This window comes from Mauremys reevesii, linkage group 1 (assembly GCF_016161935.1).
Source record: "Mauremys reevesii isolate NIE-2019 linkage group 1, ASM1616193v1, whole genome shotgun sequence".
Taxonomy (NCBI): Eukaryota; Metazoa; Chordata; order Testudines; family Geoemydidae; genus Mauremys; species Mauremys reevesii.
In genome coordinates, this window is record NC_052623.1 from 298,060,341 (window position 1) to 298,087,039 (window position 26,699).

The 26,699-nt window shown below is 41.2% G+C and overlaps 1 protein-coding gene across 1 annotated transcript in view; it reads right to left on the reverse strand.

Moving 5' to 3' along the window:
• Positions 1-26,699, reverse strand: part of HMGA2 (high mobility group AT-hook 2) — a 166,562-nt gene that overhangs the window by 59,640 nt on the left and 80,223 nt on the right. The window contains 2 exon segments of the mRNA XM_039520616.1: positions 22,381-22,485; positions 22,487-22,516. Coding sequence (XP_039376550.1) covers positions 22,381-22,485; positions 22,487-22,516 — 135 coding nt within the window.

Below are 26,699 nucleotides of genomic sequence, written 5' to 3' on the forward strand. Positions count from 1 at the left end.
AAGGTATATTAGCAACAAGAAGAAAGTCAAGGAAAGTGTGGGCCCCTTACTGAATGAGGGAGACAACCTAGTGACAGAGGATGTGGAAAAAACTAATGTCCTCAATGCTTTTTTTGCCTGTCTTCACAAACAAGGTCAGCTCCCAGACTACTGCACTGGGCAGCACAGCATGGGGAGGAGGTGACCAGCCCTCTGTGGAGAAAGAAGTGGTTTGGGACTATTTAGAAAAGCTGGACAAGCACAAGTCTATGGGGCCAGATGCGCTGCATCCGAGGGTGCTAAAGGAGTTGGCGGATGTGATTGCAGAGCCATTGGCCATTATCTTTGAAAACTTTGAATCAGTTCTTTGCTAAATCACAGGGATGTTTTTAAAGGCGAGGAATGCTATTAACATATAGCATGGCCCTTTCCCAAAGACCGAGCTCTGTCTTCCTCACTTGCCTGTCTTGGCAGGGATGGGTTCCATTTTGGGAAGGTTTACACCTTGCACTGTGCTATAAATAATGGGTCCCTGAAGGATTTTTAAAATTTGAATTTGTGATGCTACTATCTCATTTTAGGCCCACTTGAATGAAACCTGGGAACCTTTCATTTGCTTCTATACCGATTGCATGTGGATATCAAGCAGAGCTGGGAAAGAGGGGACTTGAAGATTTCTCTCCTTTCCTTTCTCTCTCACAAATTCGATAGGCTAGATCTTTCTAGGTCCTTTCATCCTAGCCCATATGTTGTTCTCTGGCTGCTGCTAACATAAAGGGCCAGTACTGATCACTCACAGTTCTCCAGTCATTATTGTGTCACAGTCTTGCAATATACCAGCTACAAGAGCCACTTGTCAGAGTAGGATGTTACCATGCTATTTGACTAAAGCGTAGCACTGAGCAGACCTTCTAGAGGGAATGGCTGTGATATATTTGTATGGAGAATGGTCCTTCTGTACCAAATATCTCAGAACTTGTGAGGAATTAGGGTTCACCAAGCTCCCTTTGACTCCTTTAGAAGTGATGTCCTATATAGACAAATTAGAGGATTGGGCCAAAAGAAATCTGATGAGGTTCAACAAGGAAAAGTGCAGAGTCCTGCACTTAGGACGGAAGAATCCCATGCACTGCTACAGACTAGGGACTGAGTGGCTAGGCAGCAGTTCTGCAGAAAAGGGCCTAGGGGTTACAGTGGACGAGAAGCTGGATATGAGTCAACAGTGTGCCCTTGTTGCCAAGAAGGCTAACGGCATTTTGGGCTGTATAAGTAGGGGTGTTGCCAGCAGTTTGAGGGATGTGATCATTCCCCTCTATTCGACATTGGTGAGGCCTCATCTGGAGTACTGTGTCCACTTTTGGGCCCCACACTACAAGAAAGAGGTGGAAAAATTGGAAAGAGTCCAGCAGAGGGCAAAAAAATGATTAGAGGGCTGGAGCACATGACTTACGAGGAGAGGCTGAGGGAACTGGGATTGTTTAGTCTGCAGAAGAGAAGAATGAGGGGGGATTTGATAGCTGCTTTCAACTATCTGAAAGGGGGTTCCAAAGAGGATGGATCTAGACTGTTCTCAGTAGTAGCAGATGACAGAACAAGGAGCAATGGTCTCAAGTTGCAGTGGGGGAGGTTTAGGTTGGATATTAGGAAAAGCTTTTTGACTAGGAGGGTGGTGAAGCACTGGAATGGGTTACCTAGGGAGGTGGTGGAATCTCCTTCCTTAGAGGTTTTTAAGGTCAGGGGGTTGGACTAGATGACCTCCTGAGGTCCCTTCCAACCCTGATATTCTACGATTCTATGATCTCCTCACATATTCAATCATTGGAACAAGAGGTGCAATAGTTGCCTCTCCCCAGTTCCTCCTGAGCCCTGTTCCTAGAAGACATCACACAGCAGCAACTCTGTTAGTTCCCACTCTTCCCACAGATTTTTTTGATTTTCTTTGGGGGTGGGAGGAGAGGAAGCTGTTCTGCAATATATTTTACTAACGATTTAAAGCATATGGTCTGAAAGCTCTGAGTGCCATGGAAGATTATTGTCACATGTCCCATCCCACTGCATATCTGTTGACACAGTATCACCTTTCATAAATTGCTGGATATAATTTTCCCATCAGCATCACTCTAAACACAGGAATTATTGCCAGGACATAGATCCAAATAACCCTTACGTGCTTAATAAAATAAATAACAATTGGCCTCTTAAATATCTCTCCTTTAAAGGAATTTTTCTTATTTTAGATAAAATACTTCCTGGGAACCCACGTTAATTTGTAATTTCCAATGCCATAAATAACTAACATAAAGAAAAAAGCAGAACTCACACTAAATTAGCCTGATTTATTTTTTTTTAATTTCAAAAAATTTGCTCATCTAGTGCTCCGGGTGCACACACAATTTTTAAACGAATGCATAGAGAACAAGACCACTCTGATGCATCAGATCGGCTTTTGCATCCTTAGCTTAGCTCTACATTAACGGCGCTAAACCAATTTATACCACCTGGCCCACAAAGTTCACATGAACAATGAAATGTCTTTATAAAGCCTCCTCCTTCTCCCACTTAAGCAAAGCAATTAAAGGGTAACACTGTACATCTCCCTATGCTCAGAACTCATACTGACTATCTGGGTCACTTCTGGGTCAGGCAAGAACAAACAATGTCATTCAGATGAAGGGCCAATTTTCTGTAGAAAGACATTTTGATGTAAAATTTCCAACTGGCCTGAATCAGGACATTTTCCCTTGTTGTAACAACACACGCTATTGTGTGTTCCTGGACCAGTCTACATCACAACCCCACCCACCAACCCCACACACATTCCTCCCTCACAACCCATATACACAAAGCGCCTAGGAGAATACATAGGCTCTGCAATGTGTCCTGAAGTTCAATAGATCTTGGCTCCAATGGGCCAGCAAAGGAGTAAGTTCCCGAGTTGGGGAACCGCTCACTAAGAAATCCCATTCTGCCAACCTCCTGTTGTTTAAACCTGGCAGTTGAGTGCCACCACTCAGTTTAACTGTTGCATGAGCACATGAGTAGAGAGGTGGTCTCTATGGTGGCATCAAACCACATCAAGATTTATAGGTTGAAACCAACAACTTGCACCTGGAGACTGGTCAGGGCAAATTATGGAACAGAGATATAATGTGCTCCAGGTGGGAAACACAGCTAAATAAGTGAGCAGACTCATTCTGTACTAGGTGATATTTCCAAGTGGAAATTACCTTACAGTAATCCAATCTAGAAGTGGCAAAACACAGGTAGGGAGTGTTCCCCATTACCACAGTATCAGAACATTTCCTACCTACTTCAAAACAGAATTAATAATCTCTCTCTCTCTCTTTCTTCCTTCCTATGGTCTATAAGAAACAGCTTAATTACTTCAAAGAATTTGTCTTAAAGCCAAAGTATTTGTTTGCATTTATGAATTCTAGCAAGGCCCAATCCAACTTCAAATTAATTTTAACGGCCAAGTTTACATAACATAAAAGAATCTATCTTGTCTAATTTTTTAATGTCTACTTTGGTCATTTCATGTTCCATAAGTCTCTAAAGCAGAGTGTAGTTGCACTATGAACCTTCCATCACATCTGCATGAATCTTTGTCAACTCTGATGTAATGGTGATTTGGGAGCTGAAACATTGTACTATGTCAGCCTATACATAATATAGACACTTTCAGGAAAGGATCTTTGTCAGGTGCAGTTTATGATGTATCACATCAGTGTAGATTAGAGACACTCACCCCTTCCCCATGGGCCACCATGTTTACTAGTCTGCAGTGGTAGTGTTCTTTGAAGAGCCAGCATTCCAGGAAAGTCTGACACCTCAGACGAGGTGTGCCACATGTGCGATGCAGTACTACATGTGTACGTTCTGTGTCAAGTACCTTGTATATTACACTTAACTGATGAGATTAAGATGCAGGTCAGTGACACCACAACCTTATTGGTTCCTTCAAAGTGGTTGTCACATCAGTTCCTGTAGGAAACCTTAAAGACTAAACGCAGATGTAGCACATGCCTTATAAAGTTACTCTGTTGTGAAACAACGCGCTGGTGTCAGCCCAGTTCCCCGCAGACAGGTTCTCACTGCACAACCAACCATGTTGCAACTGATACTGATTGGAACCCTTGTTGGCAATCCCAGCAGAGTCCAAGACTTGGCAAGGAGGCTTACTACTCTGTCATGCCTCCAGGTGGAGACTTTAACTTGTTAATATTCTAAGTATGTATGGAGCCAATAACATCACCAGGCATCAACATGCCGAGACCAGACTGCACTGGCCCTATCATGGGGATTAACAGAGGACTTCAATTTCCAGGGCTGTCAATCTAGCAACTTTCACAAGCAACGCATTCACTCTGGAAAACAGTATTTAAAAGAGAATTTAAATATTACTGAACCTGTGCAATAGCAGACTGGCAAATATTGATGATTTGTTAGTTTTAAAACTTTAAATAATAATAAAGTCTCCAAACAAGCCAAGTTTATGTTACATGCTAATGATGCCTACAAAATGTCATCATTTTTTTTTTTTTAAAGAAGGGTCAGATTCTCAGGTATAGTTGAAATGCACAGGGTGCAATGGATAAGGAGATGCAAAGGTGGCTTAAAGTTTGCCTTTGCACTCCCTTGTCCTGGTGACACTTAACACAGGTTCAGTCTCCTTACACGGAGTTGGATCAGCCGAAAAAATTGCTTGAACTTATTCCAGGCTGCAGTACCTCAGGAGGCTAAAGACGCAGCCAAGAATCTGTGTAGGGTGGTGTTGTCACACCCATGCTTACTTTCCTCAGTTCATGTCTATGTTAACTGCTACACTGGCAGCAAAGAAAGTGTTGTAATAGTTCCTCTGATGCCTCTACTCCACCAGCAGATCATCCTTCTCCTGAAGTGAGCCTCTCTGGGCTGGTTACACCTGCATTTGGGTGATGAAAAGCAGCTGTACTGCATGGTGAATCTGGCCCCAAGCCATTTTAGTGATGGAGCTTGACCACAGATCATGAGTGTTAGGGTATATCTACACTGGGAAGTTTCTGCACCACAAGTTATACCACTTTTATTAAAATGTTGGAATTAAACTGCTGTTGCGTGTTCACACTATGCTCCTTGAGCGCATCCACATTATCAGCTCTTGCAATGGCAAAGACAGAGGTGCACTGTGCAACTGGCTGCAGGGTGCTTTGGGAAGGGTTTGCAATGCCTCATGGGGCAGGCACAGCATCACATGATGCAGGTTTCCCAATCCCATTGTTCCATGGGCAGCCTACTACATTACCGGCTTCTTTTCAACTGAAGTGGGGTGGGGGGAAGAGTGTGTGACAGGGAGAGTGTGTGTGTGTGTATGGAGGGTGGCGGAGAGAGAGTGTGTGTTTGGGGGGACAGAGTGTGTCAGCATGCTGTCTTGTACGTTCAGACATTGGCAGGAAGCAACCAGTCCTGAGGCAGAGGGAGGGGGAAACCCTGACATCAGCCCCTGCCGCCCTCCCTGGGCTCTCTAGACAGCAATATCTCTCTCTCTACACACACACACACACACACACACACACACACACACACACACACACATTCCACATTAATGGTTTGCTTTGTGTCCTGGAGCAGATCAGCACAGCACACAACCGCTGTCAGAAACGGTACTTTGGAAGGGAAGGGGCGCATGTCTCCAGGGCAGCCGAGTTCAAAACAATGAGCAGAGCGGTCACTTGCTGCATTATGGGACAGCTCCGGAGGCCAATTACAGCGCAGAAAGCAATCAAGTGTCTACACTGGCAATAGAGCGCAGGAGCCGCTGCACAAATAGCCTTAAAACTCTCAGTGAGGTGGGTTTTTTGCAGCGCTGAAGCTGAGGTGTTTCTGCGCACAAAGTGGCTTGACAGTGTGTTCCCGTCTGCAGTCTGAGCGCAAAAAGCTACTTTACTGCACAGAAACATGCCAGTGTAGATAAACCCTTAGTCGGATTTCAGAAACATGTTAACATTTGAGGCGTATCAACCCTCCCTCCACTGTGTGTTGAACTTATTAAAGAGTGAGGCATCTGCTTCATATTGCTCACATTTAAAAAAAAAATCCCAACTTTTATCACCAATTGTTTCTGCCTTTGCTCTGGAGCTGCCAGGCCTACAAGGGTGCTTACCCAGGCTGAAGAACAGGGAAGCATAAACTCCCTCTCTACCCAGGCTTCTCTTTAAAACAATTTTCATTGATGGTAACACTGACAAATATCAACAGAATGTCACACTGTGGGATTGTTACACTCAGCAAAAGGCATTCAGATAGTATAATGATGGGTTCCAGAGAGAGATAGTGTGTCAACTCCTCTCTCCAGCACACAGTCTTGCAAGCTCATTGGAAACCAGAGGAGAAGGGTGGGACGGGGTGGTGGAGGACTCAGGTGAATAAACTCATAGACTCACAGACTATAAGATCAGAAGGGACCATAATGATCATCTAGTCTGACCTCCTGCCCATTGCAGGCCACAGAACCTCACCCACCCACTGTCTCTATATCCTTTTGAGCCTCAGACTGCTCTTACTTATATCCAGTGGAACCCCATTAACTGAGGATGCACAGAGTATAAGTCACAGCTGAATCTAGCACATTGATTGAATTGTTTACTTTTGCCTGATTCTATATGCATAGTTACAGAAACTAATGGTGAACTGAAAAGGTAGATTAGTGCCATTTTACAAAGTGCACAAACAATGAGATGTACATCTAAATCCTCATGCTTCCGGACATAAGTCAACCATTAAAAGCCTCGGGTCAGGAAGAAACTTCCCCTAGGGCCAGGCTGGTCTATAATTTCCTGTTATGGGGATTTTGATCCATCCTATGAAGCACCTGGTTCTGGCCACTGTCAGAGACAGGACATAGGGCTACATGGACCACTTCTCTGATCCCGCATGGCAAATTCTTAGTCCTATTCCCAAGTAGAGTTTACTTTTTTTAAATAAGATTTCTAAACAATTCTTCCAGAGTGAGACAACCTTGCCCACTAAGAAGAATAAGAATTGTATCAGGCCTAGAATAGAATCCAATACAAAAAGGTATATGGCACTATGACATATTTACATATGTGCTCCTTTTGTCCATTTTTTGCTGAAGTCAGTCAAACATATGTGAAGTATTTTCTTTTTGACCAGCTCTCTTATTTTGTTAAACATAAAAACAGTACAAACAATTATTACTTAAAAGCATTTGTTTCTTTTTTAGTGAAAGGAATGCAAAAAATGGCAAAATTCAGCCAAAATACTATTTTTGACATCTTCTAAATAATAAATCATGGCCAAACCGATTTCCTTCAAATTTTGTGGAAAAGAAAAATGTTCTTGGATCTAAGCTAAGAGTTTGTGCATTACATTTCAGTCTGGAGAGAACTTTTATGGCTGTGTTATACACCGCTAATATACAGAGTTTATAATGGAAACATTGACAGGACCTCCACTGAAGCGATACCAGGAAAGACCGCTGTAATAAATTCAATTAACAGCTAATAGAAACTGTGATCTCATCACATGCCAACTAACATTATGCTCTGAATAAACTAAGACTAGCACTGACTGGCTTCTGTCAATTCTCTAAGACTCCTATCCTCAAATTCTATCCACAGAATAGCAGGCGTTATGAAATGATGTGTCTTCTTCAATGTAAACAGAAAACTACTGATTTTAGGCCACTCTGAATCTCAGTTACACTGGTTTAAATCCAGAATATCAGCATTGGAGTTTTCATCCCTCACTCTCTGCGATGAGATTGCACGGGTGTAACTGAGGGCAGAACTTGGCTCAGAGGCTATTAAAAAGACTAAATAGAAATTAGTGATTCCTACATTATAAAGTATTTGGATTCAAATCAGAGTTAAAATCAAGCCCTTGTTTGTTTCCTGCCCATAGGACATGCTACACCTAACATCCTTTTAAATTCCAGAGGTAATAAAATTTATACTAAATGAGGCAGGTCCCAGCACAAGTCTGTACTGATGCCAGGTTTAACAATCACTTTGATGTGTACTGTTTTGAAAGTACCAGGGCTGAAAGGCACAGGGGTTTATGGAAAGACAGGGCTTGACATTTCTACTGATAACATGATTAAGCTGATAACACGATCATTGCACATAGTACATTGACAAGTTAAACAATTTTTGTATGGGGGTGGAAGGGGCAGGGAAGTGTGAGAAACAAGGAAAACAGCATCAGTACAAAGCATAGGATGCTAACTTCTGTTTCCTAGAAAAATAAATAAAACAAACCCTTTCCAAAGGGATGTGCTTTGAGCCTGAATTTCATAAGGTGTAGGCATGATCTATGTTGTAAAGATAATTACAGTGGAATTCAGGTGGGGCCCAAGTACACAGAGTATAGTTCTGCAAGGTTAACCAAGCCATATAACAAGGGGCCCAATTATCTGTTCCTGCTGAGATGCACTCAGTGTGGGAGCAGAAGTGTATGGGGAAAGTAAACCAGCCAACTTTGTGCCTCATAACTTTTTTTACTGACACTTGGGCTACTTACTCAGAACCCCCAGGAGGATGTGGGCAACCAGGAGTACTTGGTGTGCAGAGGTGCATGGGCCCTGTCCTGCTCTCCCTATCCCTAAAAGGGGCTGCAAGAGTCAATTGGCATATAACCATTCCATCAGATCGATGCCAGCTGGGGAGCCTCCTTATAGCATAGGGATTTCTGGGGTGAATTCTGCTGATTTTAAGACCCCTTTATATTGCTGGAGAAACATGTGGGGGCCTTAACACAACAGGACACTGGATGTTCCCACAGAAGCAAGGCATAGTTTACAAAATACTATTAAACTAAAACAAACCCTAAAACACCAAACATAGATTCAAAGATTTTAAGACCAGAAGAGATCAGTCTCACCTGCATAACACAGAAACCTCATCCAGTGATTCTTGCATCAAGCCTATAATGTCTGGTTATAGCTTTTGGAAAGACAGACAATCTTGATTTAAAGATTTCAAGTGTTGAAGAATCCGTCACATCCCTAAATAAAGTGCTACAGTGGCCAATTACCCCCACTGTTGAACATTTGTATCTTAATTCTAATCATGTGAGAACTAAAAATACAAAGAGTAATTGAATCATCACCAAATCATAGTGCTATGCCAATTTACTTCAGTTGAGGATGGGCCCTTAATCTCTTTATGGCTTTTTTAATCCCAAAACAGAGCATATACTACCAATCTGAAATATTTTTGTGTAAAAATCTAGAACTAGGCAAGAAATGTTTTTTCCAACCCATGAGAATTTTCAAGATTTCAAAACATTTTCCCACCTTGAATCAGGATAAAAAGTTGAAATCTTGAAAATTTTTGTGAATTGAAAATCCCAACTTTTTTTGGATTGGGTCAATTGAAACATTCATTTTGATTTTGATCTTTGCTTTTTTTTAACCTATACATTTTGAAACAAAAAGTTGTTTCAAAACTGAAATGCAGAACTTTTTATTTTGAAAATGTCAGAACGGCATTTTCAAAAAAATGTCAAAATGAGAAATTCATTAAAACTGACCTTTTTGCAGAAAAAGTTTTGGTTTTGACATATCGGTACTTTCTGACCAAAAATTTTTGTCAAAAACTCTAATAAAATCTGATGGGCCTCAACTGTTGTGTATCTAGAGTTTTATCAGCAATTGTGTGAGGGCCATACGGAGACCAGACAGACAGAATGATTCTCTTCACACTAACACAAGTTGAAAATCAAATTACTTTTGATTTACTCTAGTGCAAATGAGAGAAAAGCCAGGCTTAGAATTCAGAATACACTGCTCGATGGGAAGCAACTAGCCACAGCAAATCTGCTCGTAAACAGAGGAACAAGGAACCAATAAGCACTATGGTCTACGCCTTTTTGAGGAAGTAAATGCTACATGTATTTTGAGAAGGATGGCCAAAACATGCACATATGTGCACTGTCATCTATTGTGCCTTTGATATTGGTGATTTAAATCCCATTAGCATCACTGATACTTAAAGAGAGGAGGGACTTTTCTGTGCATTCTTTATAAAGGACTCTGATTTAATTTGTAGTCCTGCATTGAGAGTGGATTCTACTTTTAAGTATAATTTTCTGTCCCACTTCAGTGTTTTTTTAACCTAATCAATGGTTTAATTACTGAACATGACACCTGCAGGAATCAAATAATCCAAAATGCTTTGATTATGGACCAAAGCTTCCGATGGTGTAAACTGTCTGGTGTAAAAACTAATAAATGCCATTTGAGGTCGGGATCAATGTCTCTTTTAAATGCGTTGTCAAAGGTGGAACAACACATGTGCGCACATCCTTCTCTCCCAAGTCATCATGTCCTACATGTGGGGGGAAAAGGATATTTTACATGAGCTGCCATTGATTTCAAACTGGTACTTTTACCATTCTTAGGAAATTCAAGTACATGGAGAATAAATCTGAACAAAAGTGGAGCTTGTTGCTGGAGACGCTGACCTCCAGGGCGACCCCTTGATGATTCCGCTCTAGTCTCCAACAGAACACCAAAAGAACTTCACCTTCAATCATTGTTAAAATGTGACCTCATGGTTACTTCCCCACATGAGCTTAGCTGCAGGCCTATGTTTTAAAGTTCAGGCACTATAAAAACCAGATTATTAGATGCAATCAGGAATTAGACTTCAAAGGCTATTAGTCTGTCATTTGAAATTAACATATTGGATAGCAATTAAGCCACTTTTGGCATTTTATAGCACCAGTTCTTTGGGAAGAATGGAGCTAGTTTTTAACAATATTCATCAGAAAAGATTTCATTATTTAAATGCACCTTACCTTTCTAGCATGTTATAAACTGCAGAATTTAATTATGGAAATCTATTTGATAACACATCATTGGAGATAGTATCATTAGAAATCAAGGCTATAGTCTCAAACATAATGTTGCATTCATGTTGTTTTATTACAGTTGCGTTAGTGGCACTGACTGTTCTGGGGGAGCAGGCTGTGTAATTAAAAAAAGAATTAAAAATAGAGGTGTCAAAACACTGATTGGAATGATGAATATACAATCATTAGTCACATGTTCCAATAAAGTATGTGTACTATGAGGCTACATAGCCCGATGTAATACATCCTGAAGTGTGCATTAAATACATTACAATGTTTGACTGCCGCTGTTCATTGAGTGGATGTTTTCAGAGAACTATCCACAATGACCCCAAGATCTTTCTTGAGCGGTAACTGCCAATTTAGAACCCATCATTTTATATGTATAGTTGGGATTATGTTTTCCAATGTACATTACTTTGCATTTATCAACATTTAATTTCATCTGCCATTTTGTTGCCCAGTCATCCAGTTTTGTGACATCCCTTTGTAACTCTTCACAGTCTGCTTTGGAATTAACTATTGTGAGTACCGTATTTTCCGGCGTATAAGGCGACTGGGCGTATAAGACGACCCCCTAATTTTCCAGTTAAAACATAGGTTTTGGCCTATACTCGCCGTATAAGACTACCCCCCCTTCCGAGGCAACACCATTTAATAACATCAGATTTGATTTAAATAATTTTAATTAAAATGGTTTTGACTTACCGGTACTTACAGGGAGTCAGAGGGCTCTGGGCTGCCCGCTGCGGCGGGGAGCCCAGAGCCTTTTAAATCCCAGCCGCGGCGGGGAGTCAGAGGGCTCTGGGCTGCCCGCTGCGGCGGGGAGCCCAGAGCCTTTTAAATCAGCACAGGGACGTTCTGTATGTAGCCGAAGCTACAGTATGTTTATACCCGGCGTATAAGACGACCCCCGATTTTTGGGTGTTGTTTTTTAGTATAAAAAGTCGTCTTATACGCCGGAAAATACGGTAGTTTTGTATCATCTGCAAATGTTGCCACCTCGCTGTTTACCCCTTTTTCCAGATCATTCTGGTCAAGGCTAAGACAGACCTGACAGCTTATATGTTTTGTATTGTATTACAGTCATTTCTACCCCAACTTTCTTCAAAGACAAATGTCCTCTTATTTATTTTCATTTATTCACATTCATTTTCATTTTAGAGCTGTCAGCTGAGCTGCTGGCTCGTTCAATCTCTCCCTGGCTCTGTCAGCTATATAAATCCCCGCCCCTCCTTTGAAAATGTCAGGAAGGAATTAGGAACCCTGAAAAGGTAAGAAGAGGCCTATGATTTAGTTTGGGAATCAAACAAGTTAAGTCTTCGAGTCTAGCCATTTTTTGATTTGTGAGTGAATGAAAAATTTAGAACAATTTCCATAAAATGGAAAAGTACCTTTTGCCCCTTAAGCACTGTAACTCAAAACCAGAATGTCAGATTAACCTCAAGCTTTCGCAGAAAAGTTTATTTTGTTGTAAGACTAAGCATACACATTTCCACCAATAATGAAGGTATTGTTGTTGTTTTTTTTGCTTAAGTTATGGGAATATGGAATCAAAATAGTCTTGGAATGGCAATTTATAACTTCAAGACACTAACTTGGTCCATAATCCAGAGATGCAAATCCTGGTCTACTAGCAGTCAATGACAATTTTGGCCAAATGGGACCAAGATTTGGCATAGAAGATACAATGTGTTTAATAAGAGTTTTCTATATATCTATGGCATAAATTGTTTGTTCTTCCTGATTTAACCTAATGACACTATCTATTACACTGTGTTTGTTATGATTCTACAACGGCAACAATTTCAGTTCAATATAAAAAATTCTGCTCTTGAAAAATTCCATCCAGTTTTAACATATTCACTTTATTCTTTCCTCCTCACATACAAACATGTCAAAAATGACTCAAAAAGATATAACTATAAATACTTAGCTCAAGATTTTAAAGGTATTTAGGCACTCTCCATTCAGCATTGCTGGTGTCAGTGATTTAGACAACTAAGTCTCATTTTCACAAGTGATTTAGGCACTTAGAAGCCAAAGTCCCATTAATTTTCAATGGGACTAAAGTTCCTAAGTCACTTTTGAAAATGGGACTTACCTGTCTAAATCACTCAGGGCTTGTGGAACAACATCTAAAAAATCTTTAAAAATCTGGGCTTTATTGTCCAATTTCACTTCCCTTAGCGACAGGTTTCAGAGTGGCAGCCGTGTTAGTCTGTATCAGCAAAAACAACGAGGAGTCCTTCTAGCACCTTAGAGACTAACAAATCTATTTGGGCATTAACTTTTGTGGGCTAGAACCCACTTCATCAAATGCATGAAGTGAAAAACACAGGAGCAGGTATAAATACATGAAAGGACGGGGCTTGCTTTACCACCTCACACTTAGTGTAAATTAGTGGTAACTCTAAAATCTATGAGGTTACAGGAGTGTGAGATTAGAATCAGGCTGTAGTGTACTTATTCAATTACAGCCACTTACACTGAATTGAGTAGTAGATTCCCTTTAATGAGGTCCATTAACATTCTAACTAACCAGCTGTCATATGTTTCTTGCTTATACCTTTTCACAAGCTAGACAATCATTTTGAATCTTGTATCTTTCAGGTTTTTAGCTTTTGCAATTCACATGTCAACATAAGAAAGAAAGAAAGAAAGAAAGAAAGAAAGAAAGAAAGAAAGAAAGAAAGAAAGAAAGAAAGCCTAAGGCTATATGAAAACTTGAAGAAAAAACTACTGCCTTCAGTAGCTTGCCCCAGAAAAGGATTACAAATGGGCATGGTTACAGTATTAATGTTATGATTCCACAAAACTAACCACTGCCATCAGGTGCTTGGTTCAGGAATCCTATTCTGAAGAACTATGAGAGTTGTCCAGTGTACCACAACATTGAGTTGTCAAGTGTATTGTCTTGGTTTAGCAATCTGTTGATGTATCGTTCACATTTTTTTAGAATAGCACCCCAATTTTCTTGCAATATATCATCTTCCATCGTGACATTTTCAGATTAGACTGGCACCCGGGGAATTATTTATCGGCTCATAAATGTGAGAAGCCATGTGACACAGACATAGTAGGCCACACTTTGATTTCCATTTCACATGTTTCTTACATCCTTCTCTTTGTGAGGAACATACTATTATTTTCACTAGAGGTGGTAAAATCACACGTTGAGATGCTCTTGAGAAGTAGTGTTGTCAAATCCTTAGAGCAGAGAACTGAGAGTCAGCACCCCAGGTTCTATTTCCAACTCCACCACAGACTCACAGCTTGGCCTTCAACAAATTAATGATTATTTCTGGCCCTAATTCTCCTCTCACTTATACCAAGGAAAACAGAAGTCAATGGAGTTAAGGGGTCTAAGTGAGAGGAGAATCAGACTCTAAGTGGAAGTTTACATGTCTATAAAATTACTAGACCTGGGTGAAAAAAAAATTCTGTAGAAGTTTTCCTGACCAAAAAATATAGTTTAATTGAAACCAAAATTTTTCATTTGAAAATGTCAATTCTAATAAAAAAAATCAGTTTTCCTATGGAAATTTTTTAAATTAAAACTTCTTGCTTCATTTTGACTTAAAACAATGTTTTATTTCTCTATTTGTGGTTTAAAAAACTGAAATTACATGACATTTTAAGTCAAAATGTCAATTTGAAATGAAAAACAAACTGCTCTGAAACTTCCAGATGGCAGCCCAACGTTTTTTAACCAACATTTTTCAAAGTTTTTGTCTTCAGAATTTCTTGCGAGAAATATTTTGTTTGTCCTCCCAGCACTGGGATAATGGAAGGTTTCATCAAATAAGGATTGAGATCTTTAAATGAAAGGAACTACAGATCTTGCAAAGGGATTCACCTGTAGGGGCCATTTCACCCACATGGAATTCTACTGAAGTCAATGAGGCTCCATTCTGGCTTAGGGCACATGATCACTGGTGGGCTGCTTTGCAGGTGTGGAGCTCATGCTTATTAGTACACAACGTTTTAGCATCATGCTCTCAGAAATGCCAACAATAAATAATAAAACTTCCGTCAGACTGAGAAAACAACTTTCTAACATTAGCCATTCCCAGGATCAAACATCCTTATTAGAAGGAGCTTCAGAAGGTTTACATTTTATTTGGTTCCTCCCCTCTAAATAATAAAAAGATGCAGTATTGTCTGATCTTTGGTTGCTGAGATTATTTTTTATAAAGCAAAACTAATTTTTATACCACCCCTTTGAGTTCTGAAAATTACTTTTCTCAACATATCCATTACTAGAAAAGCATAGTACTTGTTAACCAGCTGCTGGGAGAAAAAAAACCCTGCAAATGTGTTTTCTAAAGCACTACAAAATAACTATATCCGGAGAGACAGAGATTAAGAACAGTGGAAACTTGAACTAATATTCTGATGCCAAGGTGAGACATTCCTTAACATCCTGTCCTTCCTCTCCTGCCCCAAATTCCAGCTATTTATGGGATGCAAACTCAGAAGAACCTACCCCAATGTGAAGGAAACCTCTGAATCAGACTCCTTACACATCCCTCCTCCGAAGGTATGTAAAATCAATTACAAAAAGGAGGCCATGCAGTTACTGTATATGAGTTTATGGAATCTTTTGAGGTTCACAATGGCCTTGAACTGGCCCACTGACTTACTGGGGTGCACAAAGGTCACAAGATCTGCTTCTAAAAATAGCCATGTAGCCCAAAAGGAATGTACATTCATAAGAACAGGGAAAGAATGAGGAAAAGACTAAAGGGAAAGAGAGGACAGGGAAAAATGGAAAGAGAGAGAGAGCGAGAAAGAACCACATTTCCCTACAAGAGCAGCTTTGTGATTCCTCTAGTAATGTTCCTTAGTTTTGTTTATCATGAAAAGAGCCCATTAGTGTCCCAGCCCAATCAAACAGCAGACCAAGTTCATGAATGGCACCTATCAGAGCCCAGGGTAAATCCAATGATTAGAGGGAATTCGCCAAAGGGCCTTTGTAGCTGAGAAAAATGCCTACTCCAGAGAGGAATGCAGAAAATTCCTGGGAGCACAGGCACTCCTTTGTTGGCAGTCTGGCGGTATTCTGGAGCAAATAAAGGCACACAAAAAATGGGATCTTAGATGCAATGAACATTCGAAGAAAATGTTCAAAGACCTCCTTGAAACAGTCCTTATTTTTTGAAACTGTACTAACTCTGTTTAGGATGAACTAAAGGGCTATACTCAGAATACCACTTTTTTTAGTATTGCATAACTTAAATGTTTCCCTACAGCAACAACTTTGCTTATTTCTTTTTCCTGATTTTTTTTTCTAATTCATTTTTTAAAATTGATATAAGGTTTGAGAGGCCAGATTCTCAGTGAGTATAAATCAAGGTAAATCCACTGAGGTCAATGAAGCTTCGATGATTTACACTCGCTGAGAACGTAACCCCGAGGCTTGCAAGAGAAAATAGAAGCAATATTCAGAAACAATGGAACAGCTCCACATCTGGAGTAGAACTAAAGTCAATGTGGCTTCGCTGATTTACCCCAGCTACAGATCTGGCTCCATGTATATACAAAAATAATACATGCAGTCTATGAACTGTGATGCAGGAATCACACTACACTAGAGAATGAAAGACATGCCTGGCTGTGTTCGGCTTGAAAATACAGAGACATTCCGCCAGAAATAAAACTCACTAGATAGGGCAAGACAGGACAGCACCTGGCAAATAACAAAAGACAAGTCATGTGGGACCTGATTCTTCCCTCACTTACGTAAGTGCCACTCAATTTACTTCAGCTGAGTTAAATCCTGATTTAAACCAGTGTATGTATCAATATGTGGAGAATCAGAACCATGGAATTCAGCCAGATTTTATTTAAGCTACAATTTGTTATGCAACATTATGTCCACGTTTGCTTACCAGGATTCTGTCAGCTAAATTACAACAATATGAACAGTACTAGAAAATGTTTTTATACCAAATAGCCCCAGGCCATGTATAGTGGCAATGTTCTGTCTACTATAGGTCAGATTCTGATCTCATTTACATCAGTGTAAATCCAGAGTAACTCCACTGATTTCACTGACACCCAAGTGAGATCAGAATTTGGCCCTGTGGCTTTTTCATTCTATTTCCTCCAGAGAAACTAAAACCATTTATTGTTATTTGTTTGGTGTGAAGAATCAGATACAGATTTTATGGCTGAATTAGAAGATTATATCTGCTACTGAAATCCTGAACTGAATAACTGCATGTAATCCTCACCTAAACACTTTCAATAAACATAATTTCCTCCCCTGCCCCCACTTCCTAAGGTCTGAACAATCTTAATGACTTTTTTTCACAGTGTGTCCCTAGCTGCAATATGTTTCCTCATAAATCCAGTTATATGCTTTTATTTTATGTTCTGTTTTAGAGAATTTGCTGGAATGAGCAAGGAGTGAACTAAAAATCTTGTTCCTGTTAGATTCTGTGTGTGCATGCACGCATATCTGAAACCTAATAAAATATTATTTATTTGCAACTTTGGAGATTAATTCACTAGCATTTTTCAAAATGGGAGTGAAGTTGTTGCAAAGGTGGTACCTTTATTGCTCTGCAAATGTTGTTCATTTTACTATTTGTTTTAAATGCTTTTTTACAGGTCCTGGTGGATTTACATCTATTAAGGAGCGCAATGGCAGTCAGAGGATACAGAGTTATACAACCAAACAAAATATGGCCTATTCGGAGCACTGTTAACATTAGTCATTGCTTGACTATCTGTAAGAGCCCAGCAATGTTAAAAGGACTGTTATTGTCTAATAATTAAAAAGAATCCAGGGGACTAATAGAGAGAGAAACAACTACCTTCTCCCTACTGCCAATTAGTCCAGTACCAAGCCATTGCTACACAGTAATAGGGATAAGGACCACTCTTGCTCCCATCAAAATCAATGGGAATTTTGCCATTTTAACAAGAGCGGGATTGCGCCTTTAATCAAACGGAAACAGACAAATTCTGACATCCTTGTTCATGCTGAATCATTTTCAATGGGACCTGCTGCAGCGCTGCAAATTTGTAAGTGTAGCCAAGCCCCTAGAGGAGTAAGGTACCATCCTATTTCACATGGCTAAGGGTCGCAGAATCTGACCTGTAGGCAAAAATGAGAAGTCAGCCATTCTGAAAGGCCATGTGGCATTGTGCCCTGCACGCCTATTATCTCTGCATTTACATGAACAGAGATGGAAACAAAGGGCTGCAAGGGGCCAGTGCTTCCTACCAGGTGCAGAGCACCCTCTACTCTGGTTAAAGTCACTGGGAATTGAAGCTACTCAGCATTTTGCGGGATTAGGTGCTAAAAGACCCCCACGACAGAAACGCACAATTAATTCTAGCAGAGAACAGACACGCTGACAGAACAAGCCATTAATTACGCTTCCTCCAAAAGGGGTGCACGTCTCTACACACCAGCTCTTTAATTACCATCAGCTGCATGCATCCTAAGAGCATCTTCTGCAAGATAAGTATCAACTAGGAAAATAGCTCATCAAAGAAAAATGCAGAGCCTGCAAAAGGCACATACAAGCACACACACACAAACACACACTCACACAAATGCACGCGCACACACCAAAACTTGACTTACTGAGCCCTATTTTCAAAGCCGAGCAGATGGCTGACCTTTTAAAATATATTTCTAAAAGTGTCCCCACTTTTTTACCCCACCAAACAGCCCTTAACATCTTTGGTAATATTTTTTTTAAAACTACTTAAAAGAAGGAATAGTACGGTAAAACAATGTGACTGTGATGCATACTAGTGGTCAAATCAGGGTATCATGGAAAAGCGTGAAAAGTTGGAGCTCTCTCTTCCAAGCTGAGGCTGTATAATCTAAACACATGATCTTTTTACTATTTTGTACATTTGGCTGTGCTCAAAAATTTCCATGAATTAACCACTGATTTACTAGCTGTTATGAAGCATTAATTGTAGTACAAAGAAAACAAATCAACTACCTATAGAAAATTTTATGGGGCCATTATGTATTTTTCAGTTGTATCTTATTGAAAAAAAAACAAAACGAGATAAAGCTGGATAATTATAAGCAACTGACATCCCGTAGAGACAAGGCTGGGTGCTTCAGGAAAGTCATTTACAGTATGTCTACACTGCAATAAAACACCCGCAGCTGACCTGTGTCAGCTGACTTGGGCTCGCAGGGCTCTGGCTGTAGAGCTATGAAATTGCAGTGAGGAATCCAGGTTTGGGTTGGAGCCTGGGCTCTTGGACCCCACGAAGGGAGAAGGTCCCAGAGCCCAAGCTCCAGCCCAAGCCCTGGCATCTATATTATAATTTTATAGCCCCAAAGGCTGAGCCCCATGAGCCTGAGACAGCTGACACAGGCCAACCATGGGTGTTTTATTCTAGTGCAGACGTACGTACCCTTAGGGCCAGATTTTTAAAGATACTTAGGACCCTAAAGTTACAGATAGATTATTTCAATGGGAGTTAGGTGCCCAGGCACTTTTGAAAATCCCACTAGCTGCCTATCTGCATCTTTGATTGTCTAAATAGCTTGAAAAGTCTGGCCCTTAGTCTGTCAATGCCTCAGATCCCCTTTTGTACAATGGGGATAATAGCACTTCCTTACCTTCCTGGGTCATGGAAAGGATAACGACATTCAAGATTGTGAGGGGCTCAGATACTGTGGTTAATGAGGGGCCATAGCTAGCTAGTTTCATACCAGTCCTCTCTTCTAAAATAAAAAGAGTGAGGATTTATACTGATGGGCTTTGGATCTGGAATGGTTTGAAGTCCCCTCTCATCCAAAGCCAGAAATGTTTTCAGATTATTTATTATTTTTTGCTAGAAGCAGCCAAACCACCATTAAATCCTAAAATCAAACTACTGATTAAAGCAAACTTTCTATAAAATAAAAACAGCTTGACTGGCCCAGATGCTGAGCTGCAGCCAAAAAGTGCTCAGCACAACATAGTAGGGGTGTGCTACGGGAGCTTTAAACTCCCTTTGCATTCCCTTAACCCTGAGGAGGGTTCAGTTTCTCTCATTTACGCTAGCTGCCCGGCACCCGGAGGTGTCATTTCTACTAATCAGAGGTTGCTGGGTCATCAGGGAAATCTGGCTAGGCCTGCGATTCTCTGGCCGCACCTGTGTCACTAGTTGCATCAAGGTGGAGGCAAAGCAGCTGATATTGCATCTTTATGCCACCTAGGTATGCTCTAGTGCCTGCATAAGGAAGCGTAGTGCTGATCCCCCTTGCTCCTTCCTTTGTCGCAATTCATCCCCTTTTAGCTTCTCCATTTCTCTTCACATACATAAAGTGTGCTCTCTGGATGGAGTCTTGTAGATGTCTTTTGGTGAGGGGATCAGATACCATGGTGATGGTCTAAGTGTAAGAACCCAGACAGATTTGATATGTTAGAGGGATAATCCCTGGTTGGTTCACCCTTCAAATGCATGTGAGGGGAGCATTTCCAGAGCACAAGCAGCAGGTAAATTTGAGAGTGTCACTCTCTAAATGTTAGTTAGTGTTGCCTCTGTATTGGTCCTGATTTAGAGCTTACACCTATGTAAATGAGGAGTGATTGAAGCCAATGGTACTCATCTTGTACAAATGAGATCAGAATCAGACCTGTTGTCTACTGGAGGGAGTTTATAGGTGCAATTTTCCAGTGTCCCAAAGTGACTTGATTTTCAATGGGCTTTGTGCCCCATATCACTTTATGGCTTTGGAAAATCCCACTCTAAGTGTTGGATTTTTCTCTCTTCCTATCACCATGAAATGTTGGGGAGGTGGGGGGGAATCCTACATAAAACAAATCAGATAAATCAATTACACTTTATGTTCACTTCTCAGCTTCAGGAATTGTGGCTGGCATTTAAACATATACCCTTCAGTAGTGATTCAGACACTCAACAATCATCCATGAGCCAGCAGGAAGTAGCTACTATTGAGGTCAGAAAGAAGAACATTGCGATTACCCCTCTGAACCTTTGGAGTGTTCATCAGGATATGAATGTATTTAAGCAGGAACAGGTACTGTTTCCAAAACTAGATCTGTGCAGTGTTAAATTAATATGCCTAAGCCTGAAGCCTGAAATAACATTCGCTGGTGTTTAACTTTTAGTATTTTGCATTTTACATGCTCTTAATTAAAAGTCCAGGAAGGGTCTTGAAAGTCTTGGGGAACTTAAAATAGCTGTGTTCTTCAAGCATTAAAGTACAGCTGACCTTTATAAATAACCTTTATAAACATAATGAGAGTTACTGAAATATATTTACTGACTTTTCTTTCCACAGGGGGGGAAGAAACACAGACTGCCTTAGCATAAAGCAAATTGGCGAAGAGAGTGCAGAGGTAGCTCTGTACACAACACGTCTTGCTATATTTCTTAAAGGTTCTCCTATAGTAACAGCAATTAGAAAGTTCAGCTGTAATTTCACCCCTCATTCATACAGGACCTTGTCTCACCTTAAACAGGAAATAGGGACTGAGTTAGTGGAGCTTGAATATAATAGAAGTCTGTGACTGTAGTGCAGTGCAACCATCAATATAAATCTGTCAGAGACACACTCAGTGAGGAAGAAGAACTTCCATATACTACAGCCCCTACATTTTTTGATGCAGATACAGATTTATGGCACATGGGGAAGCAATAAGCCTTTGAGCCAACAAGGGCCTTGTAAATGTGCAGGATTCTGGAGACTTACATTACAAGATACAGCTACAATTTTCTAATTGTGTTTCTAGCCAACTGCCTAAAAGACAACAGAGCTTAGTCAGAATAAAACTGAGGGGTCTACCCAATAGCAGGTCTTCTGTCACTTCAGTTTTCATAACAGGGTGAACTGACAAAGGAGACCTAGAATTTTTCAGAACTAGTAAAACTACATTAAATCAGACTTGGTCTACGGCCTCTCTGCAGCATATTATGCTTCAAGATATAATGTTAAGACAAACAGAGAACCAGATTCTGTTTCCCTTACTCACATTTGCTCCATGTGTGGGATCACTCGTATGACAAGGGACATGAGTAAATGTAACAGACTCTGGCCCCAAATGCATCAGTTGGGTAGCTTCTCTAACAAAATACTAACATCGACTACCAAAAAACAAAACAAAACAAAAAACAACCCATCTATAAGGCACTTAAGTCAAGTGCCTGAATTAAGACAATTACTCTTCTGAATTAAGGTATCTTAAGAGTGTTTTCACATAAAAGAAACTACAAATCAAAGAAGTTTTTAGCAAATGAAAAAAACAGCTCAGTGTCACTATTAATTAATTAAAAACAAATTTTCTAAGTTAGCCTAATAGAAGGCTTCCTACATGCAACCAGTAACTGATTAAGTGAGTGACTCAAGCAGTAAAATCACAGTTGGGCCTATTTTCTTCACGCTGGAAGGCCAAGTTCAATATTTTTCCTATGAGGCATGCCTGTGCTATAAAAAGAATATGATGTTTGAATGTGAGTGTCTCTGCTTTCTCTGCGCTGGCACTAAAAGCTTTTCCTAGCCCTCCTGCCACATTTCAAGAGTACAGTATGAATCAGAATCATGTGGCTCACCTCCCTGCCAAATTCTTTTCTTCTGCTACCACTGTGAGTTCCTCTCTGATCTCTGCCAACAGTATCTGTTTCCCAGCCAAGACCATCAGCGTGAGTGTCAGTGGGGGGAGACAGGGCTTTCTCTTTTATTCTTCCACTAGGAAACAAGTAGGCAGATTGTTATAAAACTGCAGTCACCAGACTGACTAAATAGATGGTGGTGTTTGGAAGCATAGGGTTAGAAAGAGAGAAAATAAGTAGGAGGCCAAAAATGAACAGAGAGACAGAAGAGAAGAAACACATGTGCAACTGAATGGACTCTGCAGCCCACACTTGGAGATGCAAGGCGGCTCTCTTTCCTTTCACACACACCCAAATTATAAGCACACTCTTAATCCATCAGACCAAAAATGTATGATCAGCACAACACTGCTTTCAACCAGGCATATCTCTTAGACAACAGAGTTTCCTTTGCAACAGAGCAATGAGGATGTGTAATCTTATCATAGGCTACTTCCTGTAGCAGTAGCATCTGGGCCCCAAGCTATGGCAGAAAGGCAGATGGGAAGGAGGGTATTAGTTGATGAGGAAGCAGACTGGGTTTGAGGAAAGCTTGTGCAGAGATTGTACCACTGTATTGCTCAGACCAGGAATAAAGATGGTAAGAACTGTAAAAATGCTTTTAATCTACCATAGCCACACTTGTAGGCCAATAAATACGGGCTAGACAGAATATAAGATCAATGCACAGCTCAATATAAGTCAGAGAAGTGCAGAAGCTGCAGCAAATGATTACACAGCTCACCTTACTGAGTGAGAAAAATGCTTTTTGCCATCTCCCACAAGTTACTTTTACCATCCCTTTTTGAAAATCTAGCAATCTGGAAGTCTATATTACTCTTCCTAACCCTTCCCCATCAGAGCTGAGTTCCAGAGAGACCCAAGGAAACACAAGGATCACCTGTGTTCCCTCTCAGTGTATATAGCACTCAGAGGTGGGTTCACAGGCCATGGTGATGTATTTGCAGGGCCGGTGTAACCACTAGGTGAACAAGGCGGCCACCTAGGGCGCTAAGATTTGGGGGCACCAAAAACCGGTGCCCCCCAATTTTTTTTTACACTACAGTGGAGTTACATCTTATGCGGGGGTTAGGATCTAAGGTCAGCACGTAAGAGGAAAATCACGTATAGTGAAAAATACCATAAAGTACAGTACACACAGTATACACTGTATACACTAGAACAGGGGTCCTCAACCTACAGCACACGTGACAAAGGTGGCACCCGATTTTTTTGATTTTTTTTTAATGGCAGGCTGCGGGTCCCGGCCACCACTGAGCCAGCTGCCGACCTAGGGTTCTGTTCACCAACGCCTGCAGAAGGCTGAGCAGAGCCGGCAGCCAAGACCCCAGCTGGCAGCAGCCTGAGTGGGCTGAGTGGGGCTGGCAGCTGGGACCCTGGCTGGCAGGAGCCTGCAGACGGAACCCCAGACCGGCAGCGGGCTAAGCAGCTCAGCCCGCTGCTGGTCTGGGGTCCCGGCCGCCAGCCCCGCTCAGCCCGCTGCTGGTCTGGGGTTCTGGCTGCTGGCCCTTTGCCAACCAGGGTCTCGGCCACCAGCCCTGCTCAGCCCGATGCTGGCCCTGAGCAGGCTGAGCGGAGCCGGTGGCTGGGACCCCGGCTGGCTCAGCCCGCTGCCGGCTGAATGAACAGAACCCCAGGCCGGCAGTGAGCTCAGCGACGGCCGGGACCCACAGCCTGCCATTAAAAGAAAAATCGGCTTGCGTGCCTCCTTTGGCATGCGTGCCGTAGGTTGAGGATCCCTGTTCTAGTGTATACTGTGTGGATTGTACTTTATGGTAATTTTCACTATACGTGATTTTCCTCTTACTCGCTAACCTTAGAACCTAACCCCCGCGTAAGATGTGACTCCACTGTATTCATTTTTGAAAGTTTATAATAAGCAATGCTCCGGGGGGAGGGAGGGGGTGCAAGGTGGAAGTTTCACCTAGGGTGCAAAATATTCTTGCACCAACCCTGTGTACATGGTGTAAATACACAAGCAGACAGGGTGGAAGAGAATGAAGAGGGACAACTAATAGTGTAACTGACATGGGTGAGGGGTCAGAATATATCAGGCAAGTGGCAGAAACTTCTCTGATTGGTATAATTCCCATGTATGAGAGTTCTTCCTCCATTTTACAGAACTGCCTGTCCATTTGCAAAAGATAAACTTGGGGATGGAGTGGTCTGACAAGTCTAGCAAACACAATTAGAAGACTAAGGCTACGTCTACAGTGTTGCCGGGGGTGTAATCTGCAGATCATGTAGATACACCCATGCTAGCTTTAATCTAGCTACCTCTCTTAAAATAGTAGTGAGGATGCAGTGGTGCAGACTTCAGCATGGGATAGCAATGCCAGTATGTGCCCAGGAGGATTGGGGGGCTTTTACATCTTGCACTGAACTCTGTGCTGCCATGGCCTCACTGCTACATTTAGCCACACTGTCCAGATTAAGCCGCAAATTATGTGCCTGGCTGCAACATAAAGGTATCTTAACACTTCCTCTTTGAATAAAGCCTTTCCACCATAACAAGAATGACATTCACAATGTGGCACCCCCACCTTCCCAAGTGCGCGCTCCAAAAACCAAACGAGATAAACCCAAACCCCAAACAGGGCATTTACTCCAAGAAGAGAGAAGAAGAAGAGGCTCCACGAAATCCACCATGGACGTTGCTATTACTATCAATTTTGCTTGCAAAATGCTCAGACACTGCAGTGAGGGGTGGCAGTATAAAATCCTAAAATAGATAAGAGAATAAGCAGAGTACATGACAGTCACCTCAAATGGAGTCATGCACGGACTGTCACCGAGGACCTGAAGCACCCAGGATCATATAAGCTCCTCTTGAAAAAACACAACAAATAGGGGGAAATCCATAAGCTACTTATTGCAGAGCTTCAGTGAATCCAGACAAAGGGTTCCAGTGCTCAGACCCCTTTCTGCTGGTGCACTAGTATTATTTACCTGAACAAATATTATTGTAAATCCTCAAGAAAATATTTTCTTTATGTAGGAAGGAGTCGTGTTACTGCTTTGAGCTATTGACTAATGTAGCAAGATTGGAGGGTTAAACAGATCCCAGTTTCTAAGTGCTCCTACCAAGAACTCATTCAAACTCTCCTCTAATCCCTAATCTCTCTCCCTACCCAAAAACACCATTGCAGTTATTGCTTCAATATCTCAGACAGGCAAACTGCTGGGGGAGCTTTCCTCATCGTGTGTGGGGGTGTGAAAGGCTCACTAACATTGGGAGAAAGAGTGTGGTAGATCGCCCAAGAGCCTCTACTCATTGATAAACCCAACGCAAATGAAGGGAGCAGTTTTGCTGGTCCTGCTCCACTGCATGTGCTTCTATTATGAAGGGCAAAAAAGAATCATTCTTAAAGGCTACCAGAACTTATAACTAACCTTACATGTGACTGAACTGGTTCTCACTTCCTGAAAAAATGTTCAGCATGGGTGTGTCTGGTCATTGCAATGTTTTGCCGGGAGAGAATCTGAAGATGGATGGCTTTTAGTTGTTCTACAGTGCTCAAGGGTCAGGGTTAGAGTTAGGTAATAAAGCACCTGCTTTACATTAAATTATTCAGGGCAGAACTTTGGCAGGTGTAAATCAGCATAGCACCATCAACTTCAGTGGAGCTACACCAATTCATACCAGCCAACCATCTGGCCCTTAACATTTAAATAGAACTGAGGCTGGAGCGTTTGCAGTTTACTGTTTGCCATAAAGAATATACAAGGTCTACAACATCTACTTACGTGACTCTGACAGATTTACTCATTGTCTATAAAAAGCAAGGAAGCAAAAGTACCCTACCCCAAAGGATATTAAATTCTAGACTCTCCACGTTCTTCGTGTAATGTTACCAAGCCTAGACACTGTGCGCAGAGGCTGTAGACTTTCCAAAAGCAGATGCCATAGGTTCAGAAGACATTAAAGCTGGGTGGATTAGGGAGGCTGGATCGCATTGGAATATGGATCTAGCACACTGTAGTTATAGCTCAGAGTGTTGCTTGCAGGAAGAAGAGTAGCCCAATGATTAGGTTTTCCATTTTCAAAGTATTCCCAACTATGAGGAGACTGGGGGAAGGGGGAAGATTAAAAACTGCAACTAGGTTTCCATTTAAACAAAGGAATATTTCTTGTTTAAAATTAACTGCAGTAACTGAAAGATACAAGTTACTTCATAATAAATGTTTGCATTAGTTAGAGCTAAAACTTACCAGAACAGCTAAGATTTTTTCCTACAATTATAAAATATATTTACTTA